This window comes from Uranotaenia lowii, chromosome 1 (genome assembly GCF_029784155.1).
Source record: "Uranotaenia lowii strain MFRU-FL chromosome 1, ASM2978415v1, whole genome shotgun sequence".
Lineage (NCBI taxonomy): Eukaryota > Metazoa > Arthropoda > Insecta > Diptera > Culicidae > Uranotaenia > Uranotaenia lowii.
In genome coordinates this window covers 193,698,697-193,726,160 of record NC_073691.1, presented here as the reverse complement: position 1 = coordinate 193,726,160, position 27,464 = coordinate 193,698,697, and the positions used below count along the sequence as shown (strand labels likewise).

At 38.9% G+C, this 27,464-nt stretch overlaps 4 protein-coding genes across 4 annotated transcripts in view; 2 read left to right on the top strand and 2 right to left on the bottom strand.

Moving 5' to 3' along the window:
- Nucleotides 1–27,464, bottom strand: part of LOC129742016 (uncharacterized) — a 42,264-nt gene that overhangs the window by 10,968 nt on the left and 3,832 nt on the right. The window lies entirely within an intron of this gene.
- Nucleotides 1,349–2,656, top strand: LOC129742045 (prostatic acid phosphatase-like). Its single transcript, XM_055733895.1, has 3 exons — nt 1,349–1,579; nt 1,645–1,887; nt 1,947–2,656. Exons 1-3 carry the CDS (start codon nt 1,373–1,375, stop codon nt 2,628–2,630), a joined length of 1,134 nt encoding a protein of 377 aa, XP_055589870.1. The 5' UTR covers nt 1,349–1,372; the 3' UTR covers nt 2,631–2,656.
- On the top strand, nt 8,137–9,499 carry LOC129742038 (lysosomal acid phosphatase-like). Its single transcript, XM_055733886.1, has 3 exons — nt 8,137–8,376; nt 8,431–8,673; nt 8,737–9,499. The coding sequence occupies exons 1-3, from the start codon at nt 8,164–8,166 to the stop codon at nt 9,415–9,417; spliced, it is 1,137 nt and encodes a 378-aa protein (XP_055589861.1). The 5' UTR covers nt 8,137–8,163; the 3' UTR covers nt 9,418–9,499.
- LOC129742055 (uncharacterized) lies at nt 14,803–16,750 on the bottom strand. The gene is made up of 2 exons (XM_055733905.1): nt 15,522–16,750; nt 14,803–15,466 (listed from the first exon to the last, which is right to left on the bottom strand). The coding sequence occupies exons 1-2, from the start codon at nt 15,806–15,808 to the stop codon at nt 15,001–15,003; spliced, it is 753 nt and encodes a 250-aa protein (XP_055589880.1). The 5' UTR covers nt 15,809–16,750; the 3' UTR covers nt 14,803–15,000.

Here is a 27,464-nt window from a genome sequence, read left to right as displayed (position 1 = left end):
ACAGCATGCGAAAATTCAACATGTGTTGTAAAAAAACTAGAAGGCCACAGATCTTGAAAATGTGTTTACATGGCCAAATTTTCAAAATGTGCCGTAAGTGTCAAAATGTCTACCACTTTTTCCCAACACCAGTGAACTTGCTCTAACCCGTGACGCCTACAAGTTCACAAAATCGCTGCTGCTTATGGACAGCTAAAGGCTTCGTGTACCCATCAGCCGGTTGATCCCTCGTCGGGATGTACTTCACCTTCACCGCTCCTTCCTTCAGACTCTCGTGCAAGAAGTGGTAACGAATGCTCACGTGCTTCGTTCGGGGGTTGTACGCTCCGTTTCCAGCGATGCTGATTGCTCCCTGGTTGTCGCAATGAATCAGTACTGGTTCCTCCTCGAAAATCTGCTACCGCAAGTTCGTCCACCACATGGCCTCTTGGATGGTTCGAGACAGAGCCATGTACTCCGCCTCACAAGATGACAGAGCGACAGTCGGCTGCTTCTTGACGTTCCACGAAATAGCTCTTCCCTGCATCGTGAACACGTAGCCAGTCGTCGACCTTCGGTTGTCCGGATCTCCTCCCCAATCGGCATCGCTAAAACCGACTAGCTCAGATGATCCACGCTTGCTGTACTCCAGCTTCTTCGTTGAAGTGCCCTTCAAGTAGCGGATGATTTTCTTGACTGCTTCCCAGTGCTGTCTTCCTGGATTCGAACAAAATTGACTCACTGCATTGACCGCAAAGGAAATATCTGGACGAGACACTTGAGCTGCGAACGACAAAGATCCCACCGCTTCTTTGAATGGCACCTTCTTCATTTCAGCTTCTTCTTCCGGACCATTGGGACCCATGGACTTGCCCAACCTCACGCTCGGATCTGCTGGAATGGACATCGGTTTCGCATCTGCCATGCCAAATATGCTCTGGATATTCCAACATCAATTGCAGATTGTGTATAAATAAAAAAATCTGCAAAGCAATCGAACTAAAGGAAAATGCTTCTCTGTTACCTACTTTAAAAATTTATTGACAAATGTTTTTGAGGGAAACATAATCAGTTTAAGTTGATTTGATGAACGGCAAAAGAGATGATGGTACTTTTTCAACGAAATAACCAGTTGTTTTATCTCCACTAAATATGACTGAATCAAGCCATTGGTGCATTTGAATCCAATGTAAATAGAAATTTGTCAAAACACTTGTGCAAACATAAGAGATAAACAAAAAATCGAGGAACCATGCGTAAGGTTTTTATAGCCAATATTCGAGCACCAAACCAGTTCAACTTACAGAACAAATTTGTATATATGTGGGGTTGATGAAACTAAATTTTTCAGTATGGTTATTGGCAAAAAAGTTAACAGAGCGGAAATTTAGCGATGCACTTTTCGAGTTCGGCGATCGCTGCCGTTATAGCTTTTTCGGTTGTTTTTGCATTGATATCGAATGCAGTCGGACACCAGAGTAGTTCATTGAAAGCTGCTTTCGTCGTTTTTCGGCATGGAGGTCGATCACCGGTCGGAACCTTTCCAAGCGATCTCTATCGGAACTATTCGTGGATCGGAGGCTATGGAGCACTACAACCGGTAAGAGTTGAATGTTCACCTTTAAGGTAGCGCTTTTGGGTTAACGACTTTATCGTTTATTTCAGAAAGGTACCGAGCAGTCGTTTCTGTTGGGTCGAAATTTGAGAAGTCGCTACAGGTCACTGTTACCGCTGGATGGGTTTTACTGGACTCAGAACCTGTACGCCACCAGCAGTAGCGTTGAAAGGTGTGTAATGACAGTGCAGGCCGTATTGGCGGCCTTCTTGAAGCCACAAGAAGATTCGATCAACATCCCAATCTGGTGGCAACCTGCTACGATTACGACAATTCCAACCTCAGAAGATATTGTGAGTTTAGGGTTGACGTTCGGGATACCCATTAAAGAAAGTTACATTTCGTTTTACAGATCCTTCAACAGTCGCGATCTTGCCCGAAGTTTAGCCAGGAGTTCGGGCGAATCTTGCAGAATCCTCCTGCCGAGTTTAAGCCAATTAGTGATGAGTGCGCCGGTGAATACGACTACCTCACGAAGCAAAGCGGAATGACGGTTAACTCTTGGCAGACCTCGATTTTGATCTACGATGCCCTTGAGGGTGAGTTTAACGCAGGGTTAAGACTTCCCGACTGGACCAAGCGTGTATTCCCGGAGAAAGCTAAGAAGTGCTACGGAGCTTTCCTGAGATACTTCACCGCAACTCCGATTCTCAAGAAGCTAAGAGGGGGTGCGACCTTTACCGAAATCCTTAAGGTGATGAAGTCCAAACAGGCCAAGACGCTGAACCCAGACCGTTCGCTGTTCTTCTACTCGGGTCACGATTTGACCCAGGTCAGTCTGCTAGATAGCATGGGAATGCTGAGCCAAACCACCGACAGACCAGACTTTGCGTCGGCTGTGGTATTCGAACTTCACGAGAACAAACTTCTGACGGATGGCCTGGAAGTTCGCATAGTGTACTACAAAAACTGGACAGTGAAAACGCCGCAGCTTCTGACCATTCCCGGGTGCTCTGCTCCATGTTCTTTGACTAAACTAGAGCAATCCATGAAGGCGATCGTTTTGGACAACTACGATACTGCATGTGCAGTTTGAGAGAGATTGTAATAAAAGATGTTAAACAAATGCAGTTTTAGCTTTCTTCTGAACTTCATTGGATGATTCTCCTTCTCCTCTTGCAAACCATCCTTTCAGTTTAACATTTTCAAACTTCCATGTTCTTTTGCAAACCATCTTGTAGTTCAACTTATTCAAACTTCCATGGGGACTTGTTCTCTAGTAAGCCGTCTTTTGGTTTAACATATTCTTACTTCCATGGGAACTTGTCCTCTAGCAAGCCGTCTTTTTGATAATCTTATTTAAACTTCCTTGAGGACATGTCTTCTTGATAGCCAGCTTTTAATTTAAATTATTCAAACTTCCATGGGGGACTTGTCCTCTAGCAAGACTTTTTTAAGTTTAACTTATTCAAACTCCCATGGGGACTTGTTCTCTAGGAAGCCGTCTTTTAGTTTAACTTATTCAAACTTCTATGGGGAGCCTTGCAAGCCATCTTTTAGTTCAATTTATTCAAACTTCCGTGGGGACTTGTCTTCTTGCAAGCCGTCTTTTAGTTTAACTTATTCGAACTTCCATGGGGACTTGTGCAATAGCAAGCCGTCTTAACTTATTCGTACTTCCATGGGGACTTGTCCTGTAGCAAGCTAACTAAACTTATTCCAACTTCCATCGGAACATGTCTTCTTGCAAGCCAGCTTCTAGTTCAAATTATTCAAACTCCCATGAGGGCTTGTCCTCTAGCTAGCCGACTTTTTGTTCAACTTTTTCAAACTCCCATGGGGACTCGTCCTCTAGCAAGCCGTCTTTTTGATTAACTTATTCAAACTTTTATGTGGAATTGACCTCTTGCAAGCCATCTTTTAGTTCAATTTATACAAACTTCCGTGAGGACTTGTCTTCTAGCAAGCCGTCTTTTAGTTTAACACTTATTCGAACTTCCATGGGGACTTGTGCTCTAGCAAGCAGTCTTAAATTTGAACTTATCCGAACTTCCATGGGGACTTGTCTTCTAGCAAGCCGTCTTTTAGCTTAACTTATTCAAACTTTTATGTGGAATTGACCTCTTGCAAGCCATCTTTTAGTTTAATATATTCAAACTTCCGTGGGGACATTTCTTCTTGCAAGCCGTCTTTTAGTTTAACTTAATCGAACTTCCATGGGGACTTGTTCTGTTGCAAGCCATCTTTCAGTTGAACTCATTCGAACTTCCATGGGACTTGTCCTCTTGCAAGCCATCTTTTAGTTCTACTTATTCCAATTTCCGTGGGAACTTGTTATCTTGCAAGCCGTATTTTAGTTTAACACTTATTCGAACTTCCATGGGGACTTGTCCTCTAGCAAGCCGTCTTAAATTTGAACTTATTCGAACTTCCATGGGGACTTGTCCTCTAACAAGCCTTTTTTTAGTTTAACTTGTTCAAATTCTCATGAGGACTTGTCCTCTAGCAAGTCATCGTTTTGTTTAACTTATTCAAACTTCCATGGGGGACTCGTCCTCTAGCAAGCCGTCTTTAATTTGAACTTATTCGAATTTCCATGGGGACTTGTCCTCTAGCAAGCTGTTTTTTAGTTTAACTTATTCAAACTTCCATGGGGACTTCTACATGTACATTTTTAGTGAAACTATTCGAAATCATTGAGAACTTGTCCTCTTGCAAGCCATATTTCATTGAAACTATTCAAAATCGAATGGGAACTTGTCTTTAGCAAGACATCTTTCAATGAAGCTATTAAAAAGCAATTAGGATTAGTACTCTAGCAAGACATTTTTAATGTAGACTCATCCTCTTGAGAGCCATTATTCGCTGAATTATTCGAATCAACGGAAATTTGTCCTTTTGCAAGCCACATCTTAAAATGAAACCATTCAAAAACCTGCCCTCTTGCAAGCCATTTATTTATAAAACTACTCAAAATCAATGGGGACCTGTCTTCTTGCAAGCCATCTTTCAATGATACTTTTCGAAATCAATAAAGACATATTTTCTTACAAGCCATCTTCTAATCAAACAGTTGGAAAACAGTGAAGACTTGTCCTCTTGCAAGTCATCTTTCAATAAACTTTTCGAAAAAATGAGGACTCATCCTCTTGCAAGCCGAATTTTACTAAAACTATTCTAAATCAATGGGAACTTGTCCTTTTGCAAGTCCTCTTTAAAAAAAACTATTCGAAATTGTTATCTTGCTAGCCATCTTTCAATGAAACTAATCGAAATCAATGGAAATTTATTTTTTTTGCAAGCAATCTCTCAATAAACTATAACAAATAAATGGAGACTCGTCCTTTCTGTGAAGCCATCTTTCATTGAAATTATTCAAAATTAATGGGAACTTGTCCCCTTACAAGGCATTCTTCAATAATACTTTTCGCATTAAATGAGAACATGTCGTCTTTAAAGCCATATTTTACGAAACTATTCGAAATCAATGGAGACTTGTCCTCTAGCATGTCTTCTTTCAATGAAACAAATCGAAATGAATGGAAACTTGCCTTATTGCAAGACATCTTTTGATGAAATCAAAATGGGAACCATCCTCTTGCAGGTCAATTCTAGATTAACGGGGAGTTGTCCTCTTGCAAGCCTTTTGCCTTTTTAATGAGCTCTTTGAAATCCACGGTAGCTTGACTTCTTGCAAGCCATCATTGAATGAAAATCAATAAGGATTCGTCCTCTTGTAGGTCATATTTTAGTTGAAGTTATTCTTAATCTATATCTCAGAAACGACAGGATAAAATTCAATAAATTTAATGTCTTGGTGTTACCTTAAATGTTAAGTATAATTTTGTCGAATATAGTCCAGAAGATTTGGGTAGACGTTCTCGTTGAAAATAGCGTTCTTAGTTGTTGGTATTTTGTTTTTTTCCGGCGGTTTACCTTCTAAAGTGGAGGCTTCTAACAGCTCCCTTAAGTTGGCAATTAGTTCTGTTTTGCCACTGAGACCCACCACACCGGTTGAAACCGGGTAGGGTGCTTTGGAGCTCTGCATCCGTTGAATTTGCACTCAGTCCATTAGCTGATCAACCTGAATTTTTAAACCGATTGCCTTACTCCACTCGGGTCAATGAGGTACACTTTTACTAAGGTGGCGCAAAGGAACGCACACTATTGCACGTCGGAGAGAAAAAAGAAAAATAAACATAAACAAGCCCTGCGTCGCGACGCGTCGTTGTCAGGGAGCTTCATTTATCCTAGGCAAAATGCGTCGCGAGAATGGTCGGTAGTGACGTCACTTCTGTTATGGTAGCTATGTTTACAAAGAAAAAACTTTACTTCTACTTTTGCAACGTTTCTTTCTAATCACCTCTCTCTCCACCACATTGCACTCGGGTACGGAGTAAGCTTTAACCTTCGGTCAAAATCTACTGCCTACTGTGATCGTGATCGTGATCTACTGCCTACTTTTACTAAGGTGGCGCAAAGGAACGCACACTATTGCACGTCGGAGAGAAAAAAGAAAAATAAACATAAACAAGCCCTGCGTCGCGACGCGTCGTTGTCAGGGAGCTTCATTTATCCTAGGCAAAATGCGTCGCGAGAATGGTCGGTAGTGACGTCACTTCTGTTATGGTAGCTATGTTTACAAAGAAAAAACTTTACTTCTACTTTTGCAACGTTTCTTTCTAATCACCTCTCTCTCCACCACATTGCACTCGGGTACGGAGTAAGCTTTAACCTTCGGTCAAAATCTACTGCCTACTGTGATCGGATGGTTTCTACAGAACCCAAAACATCTTCGTCATCGGCAGCAGCGTTGAAAGGTGTATCATGATAGCTCAGACTGTATTGGCGGCCACCGAAGAACGCCGATTGCCGATTTTTACAACTCCCATCAGTGCAGTTCCGTTACCTTTTTTTCTCGGATGTTACGAAGAATCTCCTCAACGTTTTGGACTTTCGTTTCGTGGATTCTTCAATAGACACGTTTTTTGCGAGAAGTTCAATCGGAAACTCGCCCGATTTTAAAGGTCTTCAACGCCTGAAATGGAACAGATAACCGAAGAATGCACCAAAAAGGAAAAGAATGGTAAAACGGTTGACCCGTAGGAGTCCGGATACGGAATCTACGACTCGTTGGATATCCAGCACGCTACGAATTGAAACTTCCCGATTGGGCCTTCCCGGGAACTGCTGGAAAGGGCTACGGAGGTTATCTTAGAGCTCAAACCACTACGCCCTTCTGGAGTTCAACGAATTGCTCAACATTATGGAGTCCAAACAAGACAATACGTTGAAGCTGGATCGTTCGTTGTTCTTCTACTCGAGTCACGATTCGACTCAGGTCAGTCTGCTGGACAGCATGGCGATGTTGGATCAAATAACCGATAGACCCGACTTTACGTATTCGTTGGTATTTGAACTTCATGAGACCAAACTGTTGGCGTCGGAAGGTCTTGTACTAAGTTCGCATGGTGTACTACATCCATTGGTCAGTGAAGGAACCACGAGCGCTCTCCATTGCGCTGCTGTGAGGCACCATGTTGTTTTGACAAGTAGGAACATTTGACGTGCAATATTATTTTAGACAATTACAAGGTCACATGTGAAGTTTAAGTTAAAGTATTCCTTCACCTTTTGTTTTAAGTGAAAAAGAGCCAAAAAAGGTTTCGTAACTGTTTAATATGCGCCACTGACTTAAAGTAATTTAGCAGGAAATTTTCTGAAATTGATATTTTTTGTAATAATAATTTTTTTAATTAAAGATAGAGTTCAAGAGTTGATGAACACATTATCGCTCGGAATGGTCGTTAAAATTTTATGGGGATCATCATTATTTGATGGCAGTGAGAGTTTTTTTTGCGATGGATTTCTCCGATGGCTTATCGAAAGTTTCGGCGCTCTGGCTGCTGGCAACAGCCAAACCGTCTGGTGTAAACTGTAATATTGTTTTATGATTTCGTTTTTTCTGGCTCGTGTTTTCGGGCGGCATGACATAGAAAAAAGTCGGTCTTTGTCCGCAAATTTAGATCTGACGTCGATTTATATAGGTTGTAAACCTTGGCTTTTTAGTATAGGTTAGTTACAAAGAAAACACAAGAATTTTGGTGGAAAAACGTATTTTCGTTCGAGCTAAACGTTGAAGACTGTTTTGACCCAGAATGATTCTGATATAGATAGAATTTAAGTCGAATCTGGTTGAACTCTCAATCTTCACTCTCACCCATTTGAAGTTAAAAAAATACCTTTAGAATAAAAATCGGTTCTTTACTCAACCAGAATGCGATGTATGTTTCGAACCATCATAGGCTTCATAAATCTCATACTCCCAAATTAAATTTCTCAGTGAATATTTGTAATCGATGAGAAAGACTGCAATGAGCAAGTTTTTAATATCAATAGCTTCACAACCATGAATTCAATCGCTTTATTTTACTTCCATACATAAGACACCTTCTTATCATAGCAAAAAGTCGACCAATAAAACCTCAAATTGATGGTACAAATTTCTTTTCGAGATTAGACAACTTGTTATCTATACGAATCATCTTCTTCTGACTTAAAATCCAGTATATAAACCATTTGAGAAATCAAATCTCATCAGTTCGAGTCTTCACTGGCCATCGATCATAATGTGTTCCAAACTTACGATTGCCTTTCTGGCCTTTGCCGTATTAGCGGTAGAAGTTCATACAGGAATATCCCCCGTCAAACGAGATTCAACCGACTCTCTTCAGTTGGTGATTCTTTTGTTCCGTCATGGAGGTCGATCGCCTGCCATCGGATACCCAGCCGACCCCTACGCAAACTATCCATGGATCGGAGGTCTAGGAGCACTGCAACCGGTTAGTATTCTTAAATATGTAGTCAATGACGATCATTTGAGAATTTTTCTACAGAAAGGAACCGAGCAGACCTATCAGCTTGGACAAAATTTGCGCAAGCGTTACGGATCTCTGCTGCCATCAAATGGTTTTTACTCGACCCAAAACGTCTATGCAACCAGCAGTAGCGTTGAAAGGTGCATCATGTCTGCCCAATCAATACTGGCGGCCTTTTTGCGTCCCGAATCTGACACCCTGGATATCCCGATACGTTGGCAGCCAACCCCAATCGTTACCATTCCGGCCAAGGACGACTACGTAAGAACGGTCTCACGTTGAGTACACCCTTATCAGAATTTAAGAATTGATCTATTCCAACAGATTCTCCAACAATCGCGACCCTGCAACAAATTCAACCAAGAGTACGGACGTTTCATGATGAGTCCGACCGCTGAGTTCCAACCGCTGAACAACGAATTCATCTCCCAGTACGATTATCTGTCCAAGCACGCTGGCTTCACAGTGAACTCGTGGATGACTGCCTTCGCAATCTACGATGCGCTGATTGTGGAAAATCAAAACGGACTAGCCCTGCCAGGATGGTCAAACAGCGTATTTCCGGATATAGCCGTTCGAGCCTACGGCGGTCTTCTGAGAAGCTTTACCTCGACCCCGGCGTTGAAGCAGTTGAAAGGTGGCGCTACCTTCACCGAATTCCTTAAGATTATGAAGTCCAAACAAGCCAAAACGTTGAGCCCGGATCGTTCGATTTTCTTCTATTCGGGTCACGATCTAACCCAGGTCAGTCTGCTGGACGCCATGGGAATGTTGGATCAAACTACGGATCTGCCCGAATACGCTTCGGCCGTGGCCTTCGAGCTGCACCAGAACCCCTACGTTGCGGGAGGGCTTGAGGTTCGCATGGTGTACTACAAGAACTGGACCGTGGAGAATCCGCAACAGCTGTCGATTCCCGGATGTGCGGCTCCGTGTGCTTTGAATCAGCTGGAAGCTTCGATGCAGGCTATCATTTTGGACAACTACGACGCTGCCTGCGCTTGAATCGCTTTCGGAACTTTGACTCCCTGTTGTTTAGACATAATCGGAATATAATGACGCACTTTTGTATTAATAAAAATGTGATTTAAAGAAAAAGTTAACCAAAAATAAGGCCTATTTTTAAAATTTTGACAATTTTGAAAATTTTGAAAATTTTGTAAAATTTTGACAATTTTGACAATTTTGACAATTTTGACAATTTTGACAATTTTGACAATTTTGACAATTTTGACAATTTTGACAATTTTGACAATTTTGACAATTTTGACAATTTTGACAATTTTGACAATTTTGACAATTTTGACAATTTTGACAATTTTGACAATTTTGACAATTTTGACAATTTTGACAATTTTGACAATTTTGACAATTTTGACAATTTTGACAATTTTGACAATTTTGACAGTTTTGACAATTTTGACAATTTTGACAATTTTGACAATTTTGACAATTTTGACAATTTTCACAATCTAGACAATTTTGACATTTTTGACATTTTTGACATTTTTGACATTTTTAACATTTTTGACATTTTTGACATTTTTGACAATTTTGACATTTTTGACATTTTTGACATTTTTGACATTTTTGACATTTTTAACATTTTTGAAATTTTTGACATTTTTGACATTTTTGACAATTTTGACATTTTTGACAATTTTGACATTTTTGATATTTTTGACATTTTTGACATTTTTGACATTTTTGACATTTTTGACATTTTTGACATTTTTGACATTTTTGACATTTTTGACATTTTTGACATTTTTGTTAATTTGGACAAACTGAAAATTTACTCTTTATTCTTATTCAAATCACATCATGGATCAACTCACGATTGATCATACTAAAAAAATAATTGGAATGGACCAATCGATCGTTTCCAATTTTTGACAACTTAATCTCACAATCGATACATTTCGTATCATTGAAAAAACACCTCTTTGATCCGGTTTAATTTAAATCTTAACCTAAACACTTCATACCGTAGGACGCAGAATGGACAATCGCCGTCGTTAGTTATAAACTTGAAACCATTGAATACTGTGTTCAGTTAGTTTTTTTTCTGTGAGGTTCTTAATCAAGATTATCTGGTTCGGAACCCGGTCATCTGTTTCGATTGGAATCGATAAATCCAAAACTAATGCCAGGTTTCGCTCCGACTGATCGACGAAACAAACAACGCTAGCGTTAGATAAAAATAGAGGTCTTCCGGGAGATCTAAGGTGGGCTAGCATTTTGGTTCGGTTCCAGTTACTCCAAATGTGTAGCAAACATACACGACGCTCTGGCTTGATAAAAGGGGGTGTTCCAGTCCAGTGGAAAAAATACGTGCGTGTGGGGGCGAAGCGCATACACTGCCTGGCTTGGTAGAGAAGCGAACGGAGCAGCGCGCCAAAAACGAAAAACACATGGCTTGAGGGAAGCAGAAGTTTGTGAGAGAGCAGGTTGCCAAGGGGAAAAAAAGAGCTGAGGGAGTTGCGAGAACCTTTAGCTTGCGCGGTTTCAAGTTCAAGTTCGATTCTACGAGGGCGTCGCTTGATTGGCGTCGTTCGACTTTGCGCATTTGCGCTAGGAAGGTTCAAGTCCCTTGAAACTGTCACAAATTTTGCACTGGGTTTGAAGATTGCATTTTATGTGAAATGTACAATTAGGACAAGCCTGGGGAAACAGTGAATAATCCACTTGAATTTAACTGGTAATTGATGAGCTTTCGAACAAAAAAAACATCAATTCAAGTGCTTCCCAAAGAGCCAGAACCAGAAGAAAAATATGTTTCTGGTACTTTTAGTATCACTTGGGTTGCGTTTAGAAAAAGGGAGATTTATTTTTAGTCTCAGAACTTCAATCTGCAGCAGAAACTTAGCTTAAGTTCTTCCTTCGTTAAGCGCAAAACGTTCATTAATCCTCATCTTTGGAATGCCGGGAATGGCGTTTAGTCACCGAGAACCTTTACCGGAAAATCAATGACCAAGCTAATTAATCAATTATCTATATCGAATAAACGCCGACGCTAAGCTAACGATACACTGACACTGAATCCCAATGAGTCGAAAAGTATTTTAAGAATGCTGCATGCTTTGAGTCACTCACGACTCACGGGAGCCATGTGGTTGTTGATTGCTGAGTGGTTAACTTCAAACCCAAAATTATTGAATTGCAGTTGAATGATTCGAATTCTAAAAACCCACCTTGTCAAAAATTGTCAAAAATTGTCAAAAATGTCAAAATTGTCAAAATTGTCAAAATTGTCAAAATTGTCAAAATTGTCAAAATTGTCAAAATTGTCAAAATTGTCAAAATTGCCAAAACTGTCAAAATTGTCAAAATTGTCAAAATTGTCAAAATTGTCAAAATTGTCAAAATTGTCAAAATTGTCAAAATTGTCAAAATGGTCAAAATTGTCAAAATTGTCAAAATTGTCAAAATTGTCAAAATTGTCAAAATTGTCAAAATTGTCAAAATTGTCAAAATTGTCAAAATTGTCAAAATTGTCAAAATTGTCAAAATTGTCAAAATTGTCAAAATTGTCAAAATTGTCAAAATTGTCAAAATTGTCAAAATTGTCAAAATTGTCAAAATTGTCAAAATTGTCAAAATTGTCAAAATTGTCAAAATTGTCAAAATTGTCAAAATTGTCAAAATTGTCAAAATCGTTAAAATTGTCAAAATTGTCAAAATTGTCAAAGTTGTCAAAATTGTTAAAAATGTCAAAAATGTCAAAAATGTCAAAAATGTCAAAAATGTCAAAAATGTCAAAAATGTCAAAAATGTCAAAAATGTCAAAAATGTCAAAAATGTCAAAAACGTCAAAAATGTCAAAAATGTCAAAAATGTCAAGTGTCAAAAGTGTCAAAAATGTCAAAAACGTCAAAAATGTCAAAAATGTCAAAATTGTCAAAATTGTCAAAAATGTCAAAAATGTCAAAAATGTCAAAAATGTCAAAAATGTCAAAAATGTCAAAAATGTCAAAAATGTCAAAAATGTAAAAAATGTCAAAAATGTCAAAAATGTGAAAAATGATAAAAATGACAAAAATGTCAAAAATGTCAAAAATGTCAAAAATGTCAAAAATGTCAAAAATGTCAAAAATGTCAAAAATGTCAAAAATGTCAAAAATGTCAAAAATGTCATTTAATGTCAAAAATGTCAAAAATGTCAAAAATGTCAAAAATGTCAAAAATGTCAAAAATGTCAAAAATGTCAAAAATGTCAAAATTGTCAAAAATGTCAAAAATGTCAAAAATGTCAAAAATGTCAAAAATGTCAAAAATGTCAAAAATGTCAAAAATGTCAAAAATGTCAAAAATGTCAAAAATGTCAAAAATGTCAAAAATGTCAAAAATGTCAAAAATGTCAAAAATGTCAAAAATGTCAAAAATGTCAAAAATGTCAAAAATGTCAAAAATGTCAAAAATGTCAAAAATGTCAAAAATGTCAAAAATGTCAAAAATGTCAAAAATGTCAAAAATGTCAAAAATGTCAAAAATGTCAAAAATGTCAAAAATGTCAAAAATGTCAAAAATGTCAAAAATGTCAAAAATGTCAAAAATGTCAAAAATGTCAAAAATGTCAAAAATGTCAAAAATGTCAAAAATGTCAAAAATGTCAAAAATGTCAAAAATGTCAAAAATGTCAAAAATGTCAAAAATGTCAAAAATGTCAAAAATGTCAAAAATGTCAAAAATGTCAAAAATGTCAAAAATGTCAAAAATGTCAAAAATGTCAAAAATGTCAAAAATGTCAAAAATGTCAAAAATGTCAAAAATGTCAAAAATGTCAAAAATGTCAAAAATGTCAAAAATGTCAAAAATGTCAAAAATGTCAAAAATGTCAAAAATGTCAAAAATGTCAAAAATGTCAAAAATGTCAAAAATGTCAAAAATGTCAAAAATGTCAAAAATGTCAAAAATGTCAAAAATGTCAAAAATGTCAAAAATGTCAAAAATGTCAAAAATGTCAAAAATGTCAAAAATGTCAAAAATGTCAAAAATGTCAAAAATGTCAAAAATGTCAAAAATGTCAAAAATGTCAAAAATGTCAAAAATGTCAAAAATGTCAAAAATGTCAAAAATGTCAAAAATGTCAAAAATGTCAAAAATGTCAAAAATGTCAAAAATGTCAAAAATGTCAAAAATGTCAAAAATGTCAAAAATGTCAAAAATGTCAAAAATTCCAAAAACGCCAAAAATGCCAGAAATGCCAAAAATGTCAAAAAGTCAAAAATGTCAAAAATGTCAAAAATGTCAAAAATGTCAAAAATGTCAAAAATGTCAAAAATGTCAAAAATGTCAAAAATGTCAAAAATGTCAAAAATGTCAAAAATGTCAAAAATGTCAAAAAGTCAAAAATGTCAAAAATGTCAAAAATGTCAAAATTGCCAAATTGTCAAAAATGTCAAAAGTGTCAAAAATGTCAAAAATGTCAAAAATGTCAAAAATGTCAAAAATGTCAAAAATGTCAAAAATGTCAAAAATGTCAAAAATGTCAAAAATGTCAAAAATGTCAAAAATGTCAAAAATGTCAAAAATGTCAAAAATGTCAAAAATGTCAAAAATGTCAAAAATGTCAAAAATGTCAAAAATGTCAAAAATGTCAAAAATGTCAAAAATGTCAAAAATGTCAAAAATGTCAAAAATGTCAAAAATGTCAAAAATGTCAAAAATGTCAAAAATTTCAAAAATGTCAAAAATGTCAAAAATGTCAAAAATGTCAAAAATGTCAAAAATGTCAAAAAAGTCAAAAATGTAAAGAATGTCAAAAATGTCAAAAATGTCAAAAATGTAAAGAATGTCAAAAATGTCAAAACTGTCAAAAATGTCAAAAATGTCAAAAACGTCAAAAATGTCAAATATGTCAAAAATGTCAAAAAGTCAAAAATGCCAATAATGTCAAAAATGTCAAAAATGTCAAAAATTTAAAAAATGTCAAAAATGTCAAAAATGTCAAAAATGTAAAAAATGTCAAAAAAGTCAAAAATGTCGAAAATATCAAAAATCTCAAAAATCTTTAAAATGCTTAAAATGCTAAAAATGTAAAGAATGTCAAAAATGTCAAAAATGTCAAAAATGTCAAAAATGTCAAAAATGTCAAAAATGTCAAAAATGTCAAAAATGCCAAAAATGTCAAAAATGTCAAAAATGTCAAAAATGTCAAAAATGTCAAAAATGTCAAAAATGTCAAAAATGTCAAAAATGTCTGTTTCGACGGGTAATGAACGTTTCGGATTAAGATTAACAATTCGAATCTTAACTCAAACTATTCTTTAATGACCGATTGAAAGGTTTCAAAATGCGATATCAAAACTGTTTTATTGCTAAACGACGGGAGTAGTGACCACAATGACTAAACTGCGCGCGTTGGATATTACCGACCAATAGGTTGGTTTTCATTCTCCGCTTTGTGCGGATGTTCGGTCAGCCAAACAAACTGACCAGAAGGTGTTTATTCTACCAAGGCGGCGCGAAATATGGTTTCGAGGAAATTTGGTGTGGCGCGAATACACCCGAAACTACGGTGTCTCATATTTTGTGCGAACATACCGGCCGCCTTGAAATACTAGGGAATTTCAAAAAGATTATCTTCTACAAATCTAAACTACTGAGATCCACTCGGCTGCAGTTGGACACTGCGATGGGTGATACTGCGCTGACTGCTTCTTGAACACAGGGCAGGAAGTTCCAGCTCGACGCACCGCAACCTGTACAGAAGAAAACGGATAAATGTCCGAACTGGACGTTGGAATTTGACGGGTACTTAACAGATGGCGGTGGTGGGGTGACAGGTCCGACCCGTCCGATCGCGACCGCGTCACCCCTGATTGCTTTAGAGCTGGATCTCTGCTCAGACAGATGGCGTCTGGTTGCACTTCTGCAACTGATGGAGTGATGCAAAAACTGGATGAAACGCTCCCGGTCTACACCGGAAGCACTGATGGCTTGGAGATGATGATGATGATGATGATGGGATAACTGGTTACCGCCGTTGCTGCTTCGTACGACGTGCTCATGATGATCACAGGATAAGAAGTTCCAGCACGACGACCGCAACCTAAGACGTTAAAACTGGTAAGTGTCCGTAATGGACTTTGGTATTGAAAGGGTACTTAACTAAGGTTAGCGGTGGGGTGACAGGTCCGACCCGTCCGATCGCAACCGCGTCACCCCTGAAGGCTTTGGTGCTGGAACCCTGCTCAGACTGGCGTTGTCTGTTTGCCTTTTCGCAAATGGTGAGACGACGGAACTGGATGGATGGAGTTGTTTCCGATATGCCGGCCCAGGGGAGCTGGATCGATGACTGCGCTGATTTTTCGATGCTGTGTTGACTTTGAATCCCACAAACGGTGACCACCGGCAAGAGCGATACCGGGCCAAGCGAAGAACTGGCTAACATGCTGGATCAACATCGACGAAAGGCAAACGACGAACGGGAACGATACCAGGTTTCGGAAGAATATCTTCAGAAGAGTGACAACTAGGCAGGCGAGATGAAGTTGTGTTGCAGCTGCTGTAGATTGGTGATCCAACCTCGAACTCGATGCATTAAATGAATCCATATTCAAGAGAGAACGATCGTCTACAAGATGCTCGGGTTGTGATGACAGAACTTCAGCTGAATTCGAGTTGAACTTGTTCAACGTAAATCCACCGGTTGCTGCTAACTCGACCATCTCAAGGGTTGACTTTGTCGTATCTTCGACAGAATTCGCATTTAACGAACCGTCGACATACGTGTCTTGCTTCAAAGACGCCGCTGCTCTTGGATAAGATACTTCTCCTTTTTCTGCTGTGGTTTTCAAACTTCTGGCGAACTGGTTTCGAATCGCTGTAGCTGAACACGCTGTAACTGCCAGTGGATGGAAATTTTCAGGATCAGGGACAGTGCCTGCTACGATCCAGCCAAAAAGTGAATTCTGGAGGCTGAGACCATTATCTTCCACCTTGAAGCGACCATTAGTAAGGATGTCAAAAAAGAACTCAGCACCAATTATGAGGTCTACTTGTCCTGGCTCGTAGAAGTTGGGATCAGCAAGCACCACATTTTTTGGCAAACAGTACGGAACACGACTGGCTGGTAGGGTATTCGTAATCTCCGGAAGCACGTGAAATGTCATCGGAGAAGCAAAAGATGAAATCTCCGAACAGCGGGGGAAAACGTATGCAACAACCTCCTTCTTCGACACTACTGTTGAACCACCGATGCCCTGAACGGCAAGATATTCGGCGGAACTTCGGAGTTTCAATCCTTGACAGAATGCGGTGGTCATAAAGTTCAACTGAGAGCCGGAGTCTAGTAAGGCTCTAGCTGACCGGAAGTTTCCTGATTGGTCTTGGATGCGTACGACGGCCGTCGACAGCAACACTTTGCGTGATGGTGTATGTGTTTGTGCAGAGTAGTCTGGCATTAGTGTAACCGGAAACGATGTGGAGGTTTGTGGTCTGGGAAGTTGGTTAGTAGAAGGGATCGGTTGGGATGACGGAGATGGTGGTGGGGATTGCGGAGCTTGACGTACGGACGGCGGCGAATTCCCACGGATTTGCGAGACGGAGGATATAGGGTCTGGATGCAGCAACGAATGATGGCGCGATCCACAATGATGGCATGAGCCTCTGCTACAGACACGAGCCATATGACCGGTGGACAAACAGTTCAGGCACAGTCGTGCCCTTTTCACTGAATCACTGCGTTCTTCTACTGTACACTTGAGGAATTTTATACACTGGAAGGCAGAGTGGAACTCATTACCGCAAAATGGACACCTTTTCGAAAACTCAACACTGGGATGGCTCACTCCGAACCTCGATCGTTTGACTTGTGAATCCACAGGTTGATGCGCAAGCGTTTGTAAAATGCAACAGTGGTCTCTCAAAAAACGCATCAGCTCCTGAAACTTGGGCACCTCTCGGGAGTTGTGGTGCGTCTCCCAGTTTCGCAACGTCGACGGGTCCAAACGAGCACAGACCATGTAGACCAACAAAGTGCTCCAACCTTCGGATGATTCACCAACCTTTTCTAACATTTGGAGATTCTTTTTAAAATCTCCCATCAGCTGACTCAGCCCGTCGTAGCTTTCCTTGCACATGGCCTCGACATTGAAAAGCGCATCGACGTACGTCTTGACAATCAGCTTGCAATTCTCGTACCGATTCGTCAAAGCAGCCCATGCCACTTGATAATTGGCTGCCGTTAACTCGATTGAGCTTACCTCACGAAGCGCTTCCCCTGTCAGCGCAGAGCGTAGGTACGTGTACTTGTCCATCTGTGTAAGCTGGTGATTAGAGTTGATCAAGCTGTCGAATGAGTCCCGAAAAGTGATCCAGAGCTCGATTTGCCCATCAAAGCTTGGCAGGCGAATCTCGGGCAGCTTCACTCGAGCTAAACTCGCTGACGATCCGATAGGGTCCTGGGTACTGATAACTGGATGATGTTCATCATTTTCGGATCGACGGGCTAACGACTGTAAACGCAACAGCTCTCCTTTCATGTTACAGAAATCATCCTCTTTTTCCGTGGCAATTGTGTAGTTTTCCTCTGCTCGTGCGTTGATCAGCGACAGCTCCTCGTCAGGATCATCCACCCCGGTCACCTGGTCGGTCTGCAGCTCGATTTCTGCACGCACTAACTGGAACTGCTTGAACGCATCATCTAGGCGTTCAATGCGTACGCCGATTAATTCACTCCGTACAGCACTGGTGTTCGCACTTGAAATAAATCGTCGCACTGTCTCGAAACTGCGACACAGGTTGGCTTCTAACTTGTAAAGTTCTTTCAAATTACGCATTTTCCACACTTTCCACTTTATAATTCACTCAGTTCCAGTTAGGCGGCTACCACTTTGCACTTTTTTGTTCACTTTTTGCCCAGAGGTGCAAAGAGATCCCTACATGTAGCATGCAGCGCACGACTTTTAGCCGACTCTAACAGCCTGCCGTCAGCCACGAAAGAATCGTCTTGCAAAGTTGCAAACTGATTCTTTCTGCCTTATGTGCAGAACGTCGAACGTGTCTGCAAGTAAAAGTCAGCCGCGCGGTAAAATCCTTTGACTGCACGTTCCGAAAATTACAAACGATTCTCCGAAGTTAGGAACAGTTGCAAACTTGCAAGCCCGAAGATAAAATCCCTTGAGCCGAACAGAAAGAATCATTTCCGAAGATAGCTACAGTCTGCAAGTTGCTTGCATGCAGCGGGATGGTGCGATGTACGTTTTCAAACTTGCAAGTTACAGAACGGTGGACCCGTTCTTGTGTGGTTGGATTCGTTCCACTAACCTAAGACCGACCGAACCGAATCCATGGAGGAAGAAAGAGATAGGCAGAGGTGCCGTCGACTATCCATTCAGTTGCCGTTCAGCCATCGAAGCGTGCGTGCGTAGCGTATGTACATGGCTATCCGCATAACGCTCGGCATGCCGTACTACAAGAGCAAGGACATGATGGAGTTGTTGTTGTTGGTGCCTTCGTGTTCGTTTCGTTTTCTTCTAAGACGGATTCGAAAGGAAGTGGTGCCCAACTGTTATTTAAGTTTTCAATTATCATACCAGGGTGATGGATATAAATCATCAAAGCTAATACAAGCAAATTAGTTTTGATTATAACTTTGTCATCTTACAAGTTATTTATGAACACAAAGTTGTTAAATAAAACTGATCCAAACTATGTTGAAAAATCATCTATGATGTTTTAAAACAGTGCTGCGTTAAAATTCTTTGAAGTTTCGTCCCGAAAACTTCTTTGAAGTTACGTCCCGAAAATTCAATCGATTTTCCGAAGGCAGGATCACTTGATTAGTAGGATCACAGATTAAATTGTGTAAATTTCAAATTTAGAATTCAGTTTCATTTGCTTAGACATGTATAAGAACCACGTCATCTTTACCAAGTAATCTTGGGAGTCGTGTCTTCTTCTGTGGTCTGCAACACTCATTTGGTTTTTACAGAAAGTTTGTACAGCTCAGTTCAAAACTCAATAGAAATTCAGTGCTTGTTCGTCGTCATTCCAACCTTGAACTCAAAAACTCCACACTCTGTTTGATTCAAATCTTCTATCAATGTTTTATAACTGGTTTTGAATGATTTTGGCGTACTGAACTCGAATATTTGGTGAGATTTTGTCTATCGCATCCAGTTTTACTGATAAGGCTTTTAAAAAACAGTTCTATGATAAATCAATCATTGACTATATATTATGTTTTACTTCTTTGCTGAAGACTGTAAAGCGTTTTAAGTTATACTTTGAAAAATATCTATGATTCATTTTGGTACAAATTTTCATCAGCATTTCGTTTCAACAGAAGGAAAAAACCAACAAAATTTCTTTTACTTCAAAGCCAAAATTACTTGCAATCTTCGTAGAAACTTTAATTTTAAAAATCTTACTCTACAGTTGTATATATTTCAGATATTACGAAACTGCTTATAAAAAGTTGGACGTTTCACGGTTAAACATATCACGCTTTCGACAATAAAATTTGGGCACCACTTCCTTTCGAATCCGTCTTAGAAGGAAACGAAACGAGCACGAAGGCACCAACAACAACTCCATCATGTCCTTACTTTTGTAGTACGGCGCGCCGAGCGTTATGCTGATAGCCATGTACATACGCTACGCGCGCACGCTTCGATGGCTGAACGGCAACTGAATTGATGGTCGGTGGCGGTGGTTCTTCGGCCTATCACTTTCTTCCTCCGTGGATTCGGTTCGGTCGGTCTCAGCTTAGGTTAGTGGAACGAATCCATCCGCACAAGAACGAGTCCACCGTTCTGTAACTTGCAACTTGCAAGTTTGCAAACGTACCTACATCGCCGCGCTGCAAGCAAGCAACTTGCAGACTGTAGCTATCTTCGGAAATGATTCTTTCTGTTCGGCTCAAGGGATTTTATCTTCGGGCTTGCAAGTTTGCAACTGTTCCTAACTTCGGAGAATCGTTTGTAATTTTAGGAACGTGCAGTCATCGCGCGGTTGACTTTTACTTGCAGACACGTTCGACGTTCTGCACGTAAGGGGAAAAGAATCAGTTTGCAACTTTGCAAGATGATTCTTTCGTGGCTGACGTCGGGCTGTAAGAATCGGCACTGCATGTAGCGTAAAGGGATCTCTTTGCACCTCTGCTTTTTGCACTATTTCCACTATGACAGACCGAAATCGACTCGACGTCTCGCAAAATGGCAAACGCTCAACGCAACCGCCCAGGCTGATAACAGGACTAAAATCAGCAAGATTTCAACAACCGACCCACTTCAAATCGCACGGATAAAGGCTTTCCAAATGCTGACCACTTTATCCGGATAGCCTTGCGTAGTTAATGCCAGACTGTGGAGTTTCATGCAACAACCCCCCACAGACTCTCTGAACACACAAAAAAAAGCAAAGTGGTACTTATCTGCCCTCTTGGTTGGTAGCAGGACTATCTGCGATGCTACGACGACTGTAGCATAAGCCACACGGTATTGCCGCTCCAAATCAGCTGTGAACAACAGCACACTGTACGGGTTCGATCAAACCACACAGCGCTCGCCAGGAACCTTTGGTTTCACACACAAAAACGCACTTTTTTGGCCGATTTCTGGCGGATTCTTTCAAAGAAGCAGCGACAGATCGTGGGAAAAATTTTTCTTATCAGAATGGCTCACTTTTGCTGCACTGATTTAATTTATTTGCCCTTAATTGGGACGCAATTCACTAGCCCACGGTGGGGGGAAATGTTCGTCTATGTTGTTTCACAGTATCACAGAACAGGTCCGATGTGCACTTAATTAGTGCTAAACCACTTCCCGCAGTGGATCGAATTTGTATTTTTAACTGCTCAATTCACTAAAACCCAAGCCAAGCCATGGGACCCAGACGCGCGCTTTGCGAATCCTTTGTCCGTTTTTCTTAACAGCACAATCACTTCAGTACTATTGTTCACTGCACTAATGGTTTTACGGAACTAGCGAGTCCCGTAATCCGGCTTCTCGAAGGACCAAAATGTTTCGACGGGTAATGAACGTTTCGGATTAAGATTAACAATTCGAATCTTAACTCAAACTATTCTTTAATGACCGATTGAAAGGTTTCAAAATGCGATATCAAAACTGTTTTATTGCTAAACGACGGGAGTAGTGATCACAATGACTAAACTGCGCGCGTTGGATATTACCGACCAATAGGTTGGTTTTCATTCTCCGCTTTGTGCGGATGTTCGGTCAGCCAAACAAACTGACCAGAAGGTGTTTATTCTACCAAGGCGGCGCGAAATATGGTTTCGAGGAAATTTGGTGTGGCGCGAATACACCCGAAACTACGGTGTCTCATATTTTGTGCGAACAATGTCAAAAATGTCAAAAATGTCAAAAATGTCAAAAATGTCAATAATGTCAAAAATGTCAAAAATGTCAAAAATGTCAAAAATGTCAAAAATGTCAAAAATGTCAAAAATGTCAAAAATGTCAAAAATGTCAAAAATGTCAAAAATGTCAAAAATGTCAAAAATGTCAAAAATGTCAAAATTGTCAAAAATGTCAAAAATGTCAAAAATGTCAAAATTGTCAAAATTGTCAAAATTGTCAAAATTGTCAAAATTGTCAAAATTGTCAAAATTGTCAAAATTGTCAAAATTGTCAAAATTGTCAAAATTGTCAAAATTGTCAAAAATGTCAAAAATGTCAAAAATGTCAAAAATGTCAAAAATGTCAAAAATGTCAAAAATGTCAAAAATGTCAAAAATGTCAAAAATGTCAAGAATGTCAAAAATGTCAAAAATGTCAAAAATGTCAAAAATGTCAAAAATGTCAAAAATGTCAAAAATGTCAAAAATGTCAAAAATGTCAAAAATGTCAAAAATGTCAAAAATGTCAAAAAATGTCAAAAATTTCAAAAATATTGAAAATTTCCAATGTTATCAAACGGGACAAAACTCAAAATGATCACAGCTGTCTTATTCACTGTAGCGAATCCGTTGTTATCATCCTTCATCTAGGTCACATAAAAGCAATTTAGCGCCATATTTCGGTTCTTATCCAGGAAGTTACACGATTGTGGATCAATTCGTTCCGTATCCGTTTCGGATTTCCAATGCCCAGCCACCCCCAACAGGTGTCCTTCTTAGGATGTTAAAAAAAACAACTCCTCGATTACCTACTTCTCATATAGGCCAGGGACGTTTCGATTCATCGTTTGGTAGTTTGGTTCAGCTAACCTTTAGCTTGATTCAATATGAAACTCGAATCCTGACCATACATAGATCCAAAACGCTGCTGGCAGACAACGGGATAAAAAACTGGATCCCATCGTCATTGACGACGACGAAGAGGACGGTGACGTCGGCGTCGTGGTTACTTTCTGGCGCCACCAATTCTAGTCTCGTAAAAGTGTCGGTTGAAGTTTTTTTTTCTCCCGTTTGGCTGGTGCTTTTTCCTTTCGAAGGGGCGAAGCCACCCCAAAATTCCCACCCCCAACTCAACAATGGCTACGACTAAGAAGATGGTTCGAATGGGAAATTCAGCGAATGTTTTCAAAGTGGCGTATGGATCCTTGGAAAAAGAGATGCACTTCTGAATTATATCAGGCTTAGGGTAGCTTCTAGTTGTTTATTAAATTTTCTCAACAATTTGCTCTCTTTTTTAGTCACTGTCAAGTAAATGACACCGAGTCCATTCCTATCTTCGTCCCCAAGTGTGCCTCAACTTGGCTGTTTGTTGTTTGACGATGACGACGCGGCGTCGCGCGCTTTGGGATGCTGAATGTGATTTGGGGTGGGGCGCTAGCCCAAAATTATCCACCCATCCCATCCAATTCAACCAAGCTATCAACCTTGGAAGAAACTGTTTCTGGACTATTGCACATTTGAACAGTTAAGTTTATTGATATCATCTCGCTGGTCGGAGTAAAAAATGATTGTCGGGAGGCTAGAACTAATCTAGAGCAAGGGCAAATTTCTTCCCCCGAGTCAGTGAAAAACTTAATGCTAAAAATATTCAAAACAGCTCGTTCAATTCGAGATGGTTCAAGGCAGTGTGTATGGGCCTTATGGGAAAAGACAAACTGTCTGGACCTTGCGTTAGGCTCTGTCTGACGTTTGGAAGGCAGATTTCCTTACAATTCTTTATCTTGTTGTCACGACTTTGATCCTAAAATTTGCATCAATACTGACATCTCGTCAATTGAGCTACAGAAACAAATCATGGGGATGGGACAACCTCTTAAAGTTTGAAATATAAAACAATGACAAAGATTGTTTTTAGAGTCTGATCGGGATAAGCTGATCAAGACCCCAAAGGTAATAATCGGAAATATTTGTGGCATATCAAAAGGATCGTTATTTCAGCTACGATCCTTTGTAAGTCCCGAACTGTCAGTAGGAAAATATTTCTTTTGTCGGTATGTAAATCAATCGACTTAGCTTTTCGATCGACGCGCATGACGCGCTTCATCGAAGAAGCAATTCCAATAAATCTTTGTCTATATTAGAAAAAAATAAAGATCGAACGCTTTGGCAAAACGTAAACAGAGCTATCGATAGAGATACCCCGCTATTCATACATTCATTCATACATAGCTATCGATTCTTCGTCATCCGAAACGGATTCCGGGCGTCTTCCCAAGATGAAGGCGTCAGCGTCGCGCGATGATCGCATACTGCTGAATGTGAGAAGCGTTTAAACAGAAGTGATCTTTTATAGATGTATGAATAGATGCCTTCAATTCGAAATCAAGCGCTCAGAAAGATAGAATTGGAAGTTGATCAAAGCGCGGCCGCCATATCCGCGCTCTTCGACCGACAGAACACGTGCTGCGCATTTTCAGATTCCAGGGAACGGGCACAGCGTCTGTTTGCGCCAACGTTTGGGATTTAAACCGGGTTGGATTTTGATTTTTTTTTTTGAAACCCTCTGTAGTTCCTTATTTCTAAATTTTGCTAAATTTCTGAAACTTAATTGAGATTTGTGTTCAAAAGCAAAATATTCAAGATATCGAATTCTCGTTCCAGAAAGTAAAAGCCTTTGATCCAATTAATTTTTTTCCAAGTGTTTGGATAAAAAAATTTCATTAAATTTAAATATTGGACTTTTATCACTTTAAGCTTTAGAATACTCAAAATTTTAATACGTGAAGATGTAGCACTTTTTTTAAACGTATAAACATTATAATTTTTTTTTAAATTAAGAAAACAAATAAATGGATTTTAAATTATGTATTTAACCCGTTTCATAGTAAGTTTCTGATGGGGATTTTTTTTTATTATCTGACAATTTGCGCCGGGGGTCTTTAGATTTTCCCCAAAATTGAAAATTTGGTTCATTTTTGCGACTTAAAAACACATGTATTTTTTCAGATTTCTAACATTTTTATTCTTTGAGTAAGCTTCGGTTAGATTTTTTTGTAAATAAAAAATTACCATTTTTCAAAGCTACATAACTCTGTTGTTTCTCAACGGAAATTATGAAATAGCACATCAAAATGCATTGAAATTTTATCAGCTTTCCAAATAGAATAGTTGAAAAAAATTTAATAATGACCTTCAACATGTAAATAAACTTTAAATGGCTTCTAAAAGTACCGTCTGCACCACCGAATATTTTGCAGTTATATAGTATATGACCAGGTTGTAGAAGCAACATTCCCATTATTAGTTATATCACTTAAACAATACGATACTCAGAATTTTGGTTAAAATTTAAAGTCAGTCAGTTTTGCTGCAAACACTCTACAAAGCACGAAAAAGTAGTGTTTTTTACCTGCTTTGATAAGTTCTTTTGTTTCCATGTTGTTAGAAGTGCTTGCTATCTCCATATGTGAGTGCAGTTGTTCGACCATAGTTTGTTTTCGATGCAAAAAACGAGATTTATTGTCATTATTTCTTTCATAACTCTTCAAGGTGTTAATGGCCCACTTTGGTGTCTTCAGATGAAAGTTGCATCATGAATCGAGCTATACAATGGTATTTTTTGCAAAATATTCGGTGGTGCAGACGGTACTTTTAGACGCCATTTAAAGATTATTTACAACTTTCATGTTGAAGGTCATTATTTAATTTTTTTCAACTATTCTATTTGGGAAGCTGGTAAAATTTCAATGCATTTTGATGTGCTATTTCATAATTTCCGTTGAGAAACAACAGAGTTATGTAGCTTTGAAAAATGGTTATTTTTTATTTACAAAAAAATCTAACCGAAGCTAACTCAAAAAATATAAATGTTAGAAATCTGAAAAAATACATGTGTTTTTAAGTCGCAAAAATGAACCAAATTTTCAATTTTGGGGAAAATCTAAAGACTCTCGATCAAGATGTCAAAACAGGACACGCTCAGGTTAGATAGCACATATTTGAATTGGAACTCCCATTTTTACACATTTTTGGTAAGTTATGCGTGTTGGTTTTGAGTTAAAATTATAAAAATACATCTTTGAAAACTTGAAATCACCGAAAGTGGTATGAATATCTTTACAATATGAGTTTTGAGTGAAGGGCTCAAATAGTAGGAAAAAAATTGTTGATTGACGCCATCATTAATTCAAGATGGCGGCTTCCGTTTTTATTTTCAAAGCTGTAAATTACTGAAAATATCGTGAAACCTTCACAATATGGTTATAAGGTGAAAGTGATTAACGAGTAGAAGTCAAATTTCACTGCCCGTCGCCATCTTTAATCCAAGATGGCGGCTACCACTCAACTTGAAAATATTGTAAATGACTGAAAATCGCATAAAACCCATATTATAGGAGATCAACCGGTAGAAGTTGAATTTCGCTATCTGACGCCATCTTGAAATCCAAGATGGCGACTTCCGCTAAACTTTAAAATGTAGTAAATGACTTAAAATGACATGAAACCCAAATTGGTATTGGGTGAAAGGGTTTAACGAGTAGAAGTCGAATATTGCTATCTTACGCCATCTTGAAATCCTTGTTGATCGCTTTGAAGTATTGTGGGGGTTTTATGCGATTATCAGTCATTTATAGTATTTTAAAGTTGAGCGGCAGCCGCCATCTCGGCTTTCATGATGGCGTCGGATAACGATTTTCGACTTTTATTTGTATAGCCCTTTCACCCAATACCAAGTATTGTGGATTTATCACGAGATTTTCAGTTATTTACAGCTTTGAAAAGAATAGCAAAAGCCACCATCTTGGATTGATGATGGCGTCAGATAGCGAAATTCGACTTCTTCTAGTTGAGTCGTTTCACTCAATACCCATAATGTGGTGATTTCATGCGGTTTTGAGTGATTTAATCATTTTTAAGTTCAGAGGAAGTCGCCATATTGGATTTCAAGATGGCGTTTGATAGTAAATTTCGACTTCTACTCGTTTGGTCCTTTTACCGAATACCCATATCGTGGTAGTTTCATGCGATTTTTATTGATTAACAGCATTTTAAAGTTCAGTGGAAGCTGCCATATTGGATTCCAAGATGGCGTCGGAAAGTAAAAATATCAACATCTTCTAGTTTAGCCTTTTCATTCAATACCCGTATAATGATGGTTTAATGCGACTTTTTGTCAGCATTAAAGCATAAAAAGATGAGCGGATGCCGCCATCTTAGATTTCAAGATGGCGTTTGATAGCGGAATTCGACTTCTACTCGTTTAGCCCTTTCACCCGATACCCATTTTGTTGGGGTTTCATGCGATTTCAAGTCATTTATAACATTTTAAAGTTCAGCGGAAGCCGTCATCTTGGATTTCAAGATGACGTCAGACAACGAAATTTGACTTCAACTCATGATTTATTCCACGGGTCATTCACAATCAATCCCTTTTCATTTAAAAAGTCTGTCCTCATTTACTGTACTAATGATTAACAACTCAGAAATGAGGAACTCAACCTTAGCGTGTAATTGGTTGACTTGCGAGAGAAACGTCAAATCGTAGCTTTTTTGGGGTCATCATTAAACCATAATAAAACTATGAATTGACTCACGCCATGTTGGTTGCAAAATCGAAGGGCACAAAATGACGCCATGTTGATGGATTCACAATGCAAGCATTGGAAAATATTTTTTCAGGCCTTTTTTCCATCAATTCCATCATGATTGACCATCAGATCTGACGAGGCGCATTTATTTTAAG